This window comes from Rutilus rutilus (genome assembly GCF_951802725.1).
Source record: "Rutilus rutilus genome assembly, chromosome: 22".
NCBI classification, from domain to species: domain Eukaryota; kingdom Metazoa; phylum Chordata; class Actinopteri; order Cypriniformes; family Leuciscidae; genus Rutilus; species Rutilus rutilus.
Window position 1 is genome coordinate 21,884,380 of NC_140227.1, and position 9,399 is coordinate 21,893,778.

The 9,399-nt window shown below is 42.3% G+C and overlaps 3 protein-coding genes across 4 annotated transcripts; all 3 read left to right on the top strand.

The window, feature by feature from the left end:
• Positions 1–860: 860 nt before the first annotated feature.
• On the top strand, positions 861–2,816 carry LOC311282068 (uncharacterized protein). Of its 2 annotated transcripts, XM_084395608.1 has the most exons (3): positions 861–1,102; positions 1,320–1,367; positions 1,504–2,816. In XM_084395608.1, the coding sequence occupies exons 1-3, from the start codon at positions 1,045–1,047 to the stop codon at positions 2,388–2,390; spliced, it is 993 nt and encodes a 330-aa protein (XP_084251734.1). In that variant the 5' UTR covers positions 861–1,044; the 3' UTR covers positions 2,391–2,816. The 2 variants fall into 2 exon arrangements, with proteins under 2 accessions (XP_084251734.1, XP_084251733.1); XM_084395607.1 differs by having other exon boundaries at positions 876–1,102; positions 1,320–2,816.
• A 926-nt stretch (positions 2,817–3,742) lies between these two features.
• On the top strand, positions 3,743–5,197 carry LOC311282069 (uncharacterized protein). Its single transcript, XM_084395609.1, has 2 exons — positions 3,743–3,904; positions 4,114–5,197. The coding sequence occupies exons 1-2, from the start codon at positions 3,847–3,849 to the stop codon at positions 4,860–4,862; spliced, it is 807 nt and encodes a 268-aa protein (XP_084251735.1). The 5' UTR covers positions 3,743–3,846; the 3' UTR covers positions 4,863–5,197.
• A 942-nt stretch (positions 5,198–6,139) lies between these two features.
• LOC311282070 (uncharacterized protein) lies at positions 6,140–7,916 on the top strand. Its single transcript, XM_084395610.1, has 2 exons — positions 6,140–6,384; positions 6,596–7,916. Exons 1-2 carry the CDS (start codon positions 6,327–6,329, stop codon positions 7,792–7,794), a joined length of 1,257 nt encoding a protein of 418 aa, XP_084251736.1. The 5' UTR covers positions 6,140–6,326; the 3' UTR covers positions 7,795–7,916.
• The last annotated feature ends 1,483 nt before the right edge of the window (positions 7,917–9,399 follow it).

Consider the following 9,399-nt stretch of genomic DNA (forward strand, 5'->3'; position numbering starts at 1 on the left):
TTTGTCTATGGGTAGGTTTAGGGGCGGGGTCAGGGGTAGGTCATTCGTATGAATTCATACGAATTGGCCAATTCGTAAAATATGTACGATTTTGAAAAAATCGTACTAATTCGTACGAGCCAGGTCGTATGAATTCGTACGAATAAGCCACCTCGTAGAATTTGTACGTTTTGCCTGGTGTTTTCATCCATGAAACATAAGGCTGATGGAGGGGAGGTTTTTAACTGTAACTGTCAGTCACCAAAAAACACAAATGATGATGATCCATAAGTAGTCTGTGTGATTCATGTCTTCATTCAAAAGAGTTGTTTCATTCTCTGTGTGTGAAAAACAGTCCAAAAATGTCTTCTACACTAATATATCAAGGTACCTATAAAATTCATGTTTAAGCTTTTTTAATTGAAAGCAACTTGTGTAACAGGTATAAAAAGTATACTGTTAAATGTATGTATTGTTAAGTAGAATTCACACATAATTATTCATTTGCATACATACCTGATGTAGCTGCCTGATCAAAATGAGTTATTCATAATTTTGAATCAGGAATATGACTTCATGTCTGAGCTGTTTTAACTGAAAGCAACTTGCACTTATATATCTTAAAATATGTCAGTGACATTGTTTTGTTTCAAGATGCACACCAGGGGTGCGTTTCCCGAAAGCATCGTTAGCCAACTATGGTCGCAAGTTCCCTCGTTACCAATAGAGTTCAATGGACATTGCGATGAACTTGCGACCATAGTTGGTCAACGATGCTTTCGGGAAACGTACCCCAGAATAGTTATTTTCTTTCTAAGGTACATTTACTGTCTGTGAAACCAGGTCTGAAACTTTAGTTCTGTAGGATATAACATCAGCTTGAATGCTAAGTGATTAATTAATAATTGATCTCACTAATTAGCAGATTTGCTCCAATAATGAGTTATAGGGTCATCCAGGTGCTACAAAGGGTTTTCTGTTTGGCTTTAAAAGTCCTGGTTGGTTTGAAACTTTAGCTTGCATGGTTGCTTGGTTTTCTTAGTGGCTTAGTTTGTGGTTTCTAGAATGGGTTTGTTTAAAATTACTGTTTTGGTGGTTCTTTATTATCAATTGGTATGGCATGGTGAGTTAAATTTTTTTGTTTAGTTGTCTGTGTTTTTTTTTGTTTTTTTAAGTCAATGTCTTTCTCAGTATTTAGCTCCACAGTTGATCATGGGTCCTTAGACCTTTTTGTGTTTCTTAATCTAACATGCTCTTGTACTGAAGTAATGAGTTTATACTGATCCAATTACATTGATTATAATCAAAATAATAATAACAAATTCTCTATCTCTCTGTAGACAATCTAGTCGGTGGATCCTATGCTCATTCTGTCGACGCCACCTTCAGCCAGGACGATCCTGAGGGGTCCGGTTCTGTCAATGCCACCTTCAGCCAGGATGATCCCGAGGGGTCCGGTTCTGTCAATGCCACCATCAGCCAGGACGATCCCGAGGGGTCCGGTTCTGTCAATGCCACCTTCAGCCAGGATGATCCCGAGGGTTCCGGTTCTGTCAATGCCACCGTCAGCCAGGACGATCCCGAGGGGTCCGGTTCTGTCAATGCCACCTTCAGCCAGGACGATCCCGAGGGGTCCGGTTCTGTCAATGCCACCTTCAGCCAGGACGATCCCGAGGGGTCCGGTTCTGTCAATGCCACCGTCAGCCAGGACGATCCCGAGGGGTCCGGTTCTGTCAATGCCACCTTCAGCCAGGACGATCCCGAGGGGTCCGGTTCTGTCAATGCCACCTTCAGCCAGGACGATCCCGAGGGGTCCGGTTCTGTCAATGCCACCGTCAGCCAGGACGATCCCGAGGGGTCCGGTTCTGTCAATGCCACCTTCAGCCAGGACGATCCCGAGGGGTCCGGTTCTGTCAATGCCACCGTCAGCCAGGACGATCCCGAGGGGTCCGGTTCTGTCAATGCCACCGTCAGCCAGGACGATCCCGAGGGGTCCGGTTCTGTCAATGCCACCGTCAGCCAGGACGATCCCGAGGGGTCCGGTTCTGTCAATGCCACCTTCAGCCAGGACGATCCCGAGGGGTCCGGTTCTGTCAATGCCACCTTCAGCCAGGACGACCCCGAGGGGTCCGGTTCTGTCAATGCCACCGTCAGCCAGGACGATCCCGAGGGGTCCGGTTCTGTCAATGCCACCTTCAGCCAGGATGATCCCGAGGGGTCCGGTTCTGACAATGCATCCTTCAGCCAGGACGATCCCGAGGGGTCCGGTTCTGACAATGTCACCTTCAGCCAGGATGATGCCGAGGGGGTCTAGTTCTGTCAACACCACCTTCAAGTCCCTCTGCTTAGGGATCTGGTTCTATTTTGGCCCTTTCAATTTAACTGTTAACATAAGCCAAGATTCTGTGTAACAAAATAAAATTGTATGTCTTTGAATGGTTTGGTTTTTGTTAATTCTACTTTAACCCAATTGGCTGTTAAAGCTCGTTTAGCAGTTTGTAGTGACTTTAACACCTGGGTAACTGGTGACCTGTCATTTGAAGTTCAGTTTTCCCCAACTAATCTTGTGCTGTGAACACAGATTCTTTCCAGTTAATTTATTTGAAGACTAATAGGACATTGACTGCAATATTTGTATTTTAATATACTTGGGGAAATGTTGCTATATTATGACAACGCTGTACCATAATGGCAAATGGTCAAAAAAGTAGTTTTTCTATAAAATTATGGTTTTCTATTTAATTGCACATTTCTTTTTAGAAATTGATAGACTTGGAACTTATGCAAACCAAAAATAAGTAGATACCTATCATTGGGCAACTCATCCTCACTCTCATTCCATGGAAGAGCTAACTCTGCACTCTTCCTCTTGCCCTTTCTGTAAAATATTGCTGTATTCATTTTCTGAAAAGAAACCAATTTGTTATTTACACATAAATACAACTATACTACAATAAACACTTATCACTGCAATAAATAACTGCAATCAAATTGTTGATGCTACTAACTATACAAAATCCCAATGGGAAATACATTACTGCAGTTCCACTGTACAGCGTTGCCATATGGCAACATGCCTATTTTTCCAGAGTTGCCATATGGAAACACTGATATTTTCTCAATTTACAGTAAAAACATGAATAAAAAGATCTACTTTACTTATGAAAGATGCTGCAAACAACAATACATGTCAGTCACCAAAAAACACATTAAATGATAATGGTCCATAAGTAGTCTAATTCATGTCTTCATTCAAAAAAAGTTGTTTCGTTCCGTGTGTGTGTGAAAAACAGTCCAAAAATGTCTTCTACACTAATATATCAAGTTACCTGTCCCAGTATAAAATTCATGTTTAAGCTTTTTTTAACTGAAAGCAACTTGTATAATAGGTATACAAATTATACTGTTAAATGTATGTATTAAGTAGAATTCAGACAGAATTATTCATTTACATACATACCTGATGTAGCTGCCTGATCAAAATGAGTTATTATTCATTATTTTTTATCAGGAAAATGACTTCATGTTTGAGCTGTTTTAACTGAAAGCAACTTGAACTTATATATCTTAAAATATGTCAGTGACATTGTTTTGTTTCAAGATGCACACCAGAATTTTTTTTTTCTTTCTAAAGTACATTTACTGTCTGTGAACTTTAGTTCTGTAGGATATAACATCAGCTTGAATGCTAAGTGATTAATTAATAATTGATCTCACTAATTAGCAGATTTGCTCCAATAATGAGTTATAGGGTCATCCAGGTGCTACAAAGGGTTTTCTGTTTGGCTTTAAAAGTCCTGGTTGGGTTGAAACTTTAGCTTGCATGGTTGCTTGGTTTTCTTAGTGGCTTAGTTTGTGGTTTCTAGAATGGGTTTGTTTAAAATTACTGTTTTGGTGGTTCTTTATTATCAATTGGTATGGCATGGTGAGTTTAATTTTTTGTTTAGTTGTCTGTGTTTTTTTTTTTTAAAGTCAATGTCTTTTTCAGTTTTTAGCTCCACAGTTGATCATGGGTCCTTAGACCTTTTTGTGTTTCTTAATCTAACATGCTCTTGTACTGAAGTAATGAGTTTATACTGATCCAATTACATTGATTATAATCAAAATAATAAATGTTTCTCTATTTCTCTGTAGACAATCTAGTCGGTGGATCCTATGTTCATTCTGTCGATGCCACCTTCAGCCAGGATGATCCCGAGGGGTCCGGTTCTGTCAATGCCACCTTCAGCCAGGACGACCCCGAGGGGTCCGGTTCTGTCAATGCCACCTTCAGCCAGGATGATCCCGAGGGGTCTGGTTCTGTCAATGCCACTGTCAGCCAGGATGACCCCGAGGGGTCCGGTTCTGTCAATGCCACCTTCAGCCAGGACGATCCCGAGGGGTCCGGTTCTGTCAATGCCACCGTCAGCCAGGATGATCCCGAGGGGTCCGGTTCTGTCAATGCCACCGTCAGCCAGGACGATCCCGAGGGGTCCGGTTCTGTCAATGCCACCGTCAGCCAGGACGATCCCGAGGGGTCCGGTTCTGTCAATGCCACCGTCAGCCAGGACGATCCCGAGGGGTCCGGTTCTGTCAATGCCACCTTCAGCCAGGACGATCCCGAGGGGTCCGGTTCTGTCAATGCCACCTTCAGCCAGGACGATCCCGAGGGGTCCGGTTCTGTCAATGCCACCTTCAGCCACGACGATCCCGAGGGGTCCGGTTCTGTCAATGCCACCTTCAGCCAGGACGATCCCGAGGGGTCCGGTTCTGTCAATGCCACCTTCAGCCAGGACGATCCCGAGGGGTCTGGTTCTGACAATGCCACCTTCAGCCAGGACGATCCCGAGGGGTCCGGTTCTGTCAATGCCACCTTCAGCCAGGATGATGCCGAGGGGGTCTAGTTCTGTCAACACCACCTTCAAGTCGCTCTGCTTAGGGGTCTGGTTCTTTTTTGGCCCTTTCTATTTAACTGTTAACATAAGCCAAGATTCTGTGTAACAAAATAAAAAAAAATGTATGTCTTTGAATGGTTTGGTTTTTGTTAACTCTACTTTGCTAAATGAGCTTTAACAGCCAATTGGGTTAGTTTGTAGTGACTTTAACACCTGGGTAACTGGTGACCTGTCTTTTGAAGTTGGTTTTTTTTCCCCAACTAATCTTGTGCTGTGAACATGGATTCTTTCCAGTTTAATTTATTTGAAGACTAATGGGACATTGACTGCAATATTTGTATTTTAATATACTTGGGGAAACGTTGCTTTATAATGGCAATGCTGTAATAATAATGCAAACCAAAAATAAGTAGATCCCTATCATTTGGCTAACTCATCCTCACTCTCATCCCATGGAAGAGCTAACTCTGCACTCTTCCTCTTGCCCTTTCTGTAAAATATTGCTGTATTCATTTTCTGAAAGGAAACCAATTTGTTATTTATACATAAATCCAACTATACTACAATAAACAGTTATAACAGCAATAAATAACTGCAATCATATTGTTAATGCTACTATCTATAAAAAAATCCCAATGGGGAAATGCATTACTGCAGTTCCACTGTACAGCGTTGCCATATGGCAAAATACCTATTTTTCCAGAGTTGCCATATGGAAACACTGATATTTTCTCAAATTACAGTAAAACATGAAAAGATCTAATTTACTTATGAAAGATGCTGCAAACAACAATACCTGTCAGTCACGAAAAAACACATTAAATGATAATGGTCCATAAGTAGTCTAATTCATGTCTTCATTCAAAAAAAGTTGTTTCGTTCCGTGTGTGTGTGAAAAAGTCCAAAAATGTCTTCTACACTAATATATCAAGTTACCTGTCCCAGTATAAAATTCATGTTTAAGCTTTTTTAACTGAAAGCAACTTGTGTAATAGGTATACAAATTATACTGTTAAATGTATGTATTAAGTAGAATTCAGACAGAATTATTCATTTACATACATACCTGATGTAGCTGCCTGATCAAAATGAGTTATTATTCGTTATTTTTTATCAGGAAAATGACTTCATGTTTGAGCTGTTTTAACTGAAAGCAACTTGAACTTATATATCTTAAAATATGTCAGTGACATTGTTTTGTTTCAAGATGCACACCAGAATTTTTTTTTTCTTTCTAAAGTACATTTACTGTCTGTGAACTTTAGTTCTGTAGGATATAACATCAGCTTGAATGCTAAGTGATTAATTAATAATTGATCTCACTAATTAGCAGATTTGCTCCAATAATGAGTTATAGGGTCATCCAGGTGCTACAAAGGGTTTTCTGTTTGGCTTTAAAAGTCCTGGTTGGGTTGAAACTTTAGCTTGCATGGTTGCTTGGTTTTCTTAGTGGCTTAGTTTGTGATTTCTAGAATGGGTTTCTTTAAAATTACTGTTTTGGTGGTTCTTTATTATCAATTGGTATGGCATGGTGAGTTTAATTTTTTGTTTAGTTGTCTGTGTTTTTTTTTTTTTTAAAGTCAATGTCTTTCTCAGTATTTAGCTCCACAGTTGATCATGGGTCCTTAGACCTTTTTGTGTTTCTTAATCTAACATGCTCTTGTACTGAAGTAATGAGTTTATACTGATCCAATTACATTGATTATAATCAAAATAATAAATGTTTCTCTATCTCTCTGTAGACAATCTAGTCGGTGGATCCTATGCTCATTCTGTCGATGCCACCTTCAGCCAGGACGACCCCGAGGGGTCCGGTTCTGTCAATGCCACCTTCAGCCAGGACGATCCCGAGGGGTCCGGTTCTGTCAATGCCACCGTCAGCCAGGATGATCCCGAGGGGTCCGGTTCTGTCAATGCCACCGTCAGCCAGGATGATCCCGAGGGGTCCGGTTCTGTCAATGCCACCTTCAGCCAGGACGACCCCGAGGGGTCTGGTTCTGTCAATGCCACCGTCAGCCAGGATGATCCCGAGGGGTCCGGTTCTGTCAATGCCACTGTCAGCCAGGACGACCCAGAGGGGTCCGGTTCTTTCAATGCCACCTTCAGCCAGGACGACCCCGAGGGGTCTGGTTCTGTCAATGCCACCTTCAGCCAGGATGATCCAGAGGGGTCCGGTTCTGTCAATGCCACCTTCAGCCAGGACGACCCCGAGGGGTCTGGTTCTGTCAATGCCACTGTCAGCCAGGACGACCCCGAGGGGTCCGGTTCTGTCAATGCCACCTTCAGCCAGGACGACCCCGAGGGGTCTGGTTCTGTCAATGCCACCGTCAGCCAGGATGATCCAGAGGGGTCCGGTTCTGTCAATGCCACCTTCAGCCAGGACGACCCCGAGGGGTCTGGTTCTGTCAATGCCACTGTCAGCCAGGACGACCCCGAGGGGTCCGGTTCTGTCAATGCCACCTTCAGCCAGGACGACCCCGAGGGGTCTGGTTCTGTCAATGCCACCGTCAGCCAGGATGATCCCGAGGGGTCCGGTTCTGTCAATGCCACCTTCAGCCACGACGATCCCGAGGGGTCCGGTTCTGTCAATGCCACCTTCAGCCACGACGATCCCGAGGGGTCCGGTTCTGTCAATGCCACCGTCAGCCAGGACGACCCCGAGGGGTCCGGTTCTGTCAATGCCACCTTCAGCAACGACGATCCCGAGGGGTCCGGTTCTGTCAATGCCACCGTCAGCCAAGACGACTCCGAGGGGTCCGGTTCTGTCAATGCCACCGTCAGCAACGACGATCCCGAGGGGTCCGGTTCTGTCAATGCCACCGTCAGCCAGGACGATCCCGAGGGGTCCGGTTCTGTCAATGCCACCTTCAGCCACGACGATCCCGAGGGGTCCGGTTCTGTCAATGCCACCGTCAGCCAGGATGATGCCGAGGGGGTCTAGTTCTGTCAACACCACCTTCAAGTCGCTCTGCTTAGGGGTCTGGTTCTATTTTGGCCCTTTCTATTTAACTGTTAACATAAGCCAAGATTCTGTTTAACAAAATAAAATTGTTTGTCTTTGAATGGTTTGGTTTTTGTTAACTCTACTTTGCTAAATGAGCTTTAACAGCCAATTGGGTTAGTTTGTAGTGACTTTAACACCTGGGTAACTGGTGACCTGTCTTTTGAAGTTGTTTTTTTTCCCCCAACTAATCTTGTGCTGTGAACATGGATTCTTTCCAGTTTAATTTATTTGAAGATTAATAGGACATTGACTGCAATATTTGTATTTTAATATACTTGGGGAAACGTTGCTTTATAATGGCAACGCTGTACCACAATGGCAAATGGTCTAAAACGTAGTTTTTCTATAAAATTATGATTTTTCTATTTAATTGCACATTTCTCTTTAGAAATTGATAGATTTATATACTTGGAACTTATGCAAACCAAAAATAAGTAGATCCCTATCATTTGGCTAACTCATCCTCACTCTCATCCCATGGAAGAGCTAACTCTGCACTCTTCCTCTTGCCCTTTCTGTAAAATATTGCTGTATTCATTTTCTGAAAAGAAACCAATTTGTTATTTATACATAAATACAACTATGCTACAATAAACAATTATAACAGCAATAAATAACTGCAATCATATTGTTAATGCTACTATCTATAAAAAAATCCCAATGGGGAAATGCATTACTGCAGTTCCACTGTACAGCGTTGCCATATGGCAACCTATTTTTCCAGCGTTCCATGTGGAAACCGTAATATTTTCTCAATTTACAGAAAAAACATGTTAGAAAAAGTTGATTTGTAATTTAAAAAGATCTAATTTACTTATCAAAGATGCTGCCAAAAACATTACCCCTTTAGAAGAGATTTTTAGAAATGAGGTTAATAGAGCATTTTTTGGAGCACTTCAACAGGTGTATTCTGTCTGAGGGTGATAGTCGGAAAGAGAGTTTTGGAGGGGCATTTAAATGTCATTTGATTTAAAAACAGCACATCATTGGCTGCGTTCCAGTCCACTTTTAGACACGCACTTGCGAACTTCCCTAAGCACTTCCCCTCGGGGGAATCCCTGCCGCCATTTTGAAGTGCGTTCCACTTCATGAAGTGGACGAGGGAAGTTTATATGGACAAACCCTCGCTCCCTCGATTTTGACAGAGGGAGCGAGTCTAATAATATGTACACTTCAGGCAACTCCATATACCACAATGCAACACGATTGTGACGTCAACGCATATTGAGTTTAATTTACCCCACCACAAACAACTCTATGATATATCATTTTTTTTTTTTTTTTTTTATTAAACAACTCAAACACACCTATATATATAGAATGCTGCATTAAACAATTTCGTAAGGAAAAAATTATAATAATAAATCAACCCCATAGTGGATTCTAAGTGATCAAGGGCTCAGCACGTTCCAATTCAGCCTATTGCACTTGGACTTTGAAACTTATTTCAAAGTTTGCATTCTCAGGCAAACACCTTTGTCGTGTAAATGAACGGCCAGAGCGCATAAAAAGTTGTCTGTTTTCAGCTGAAACCATTGTCAT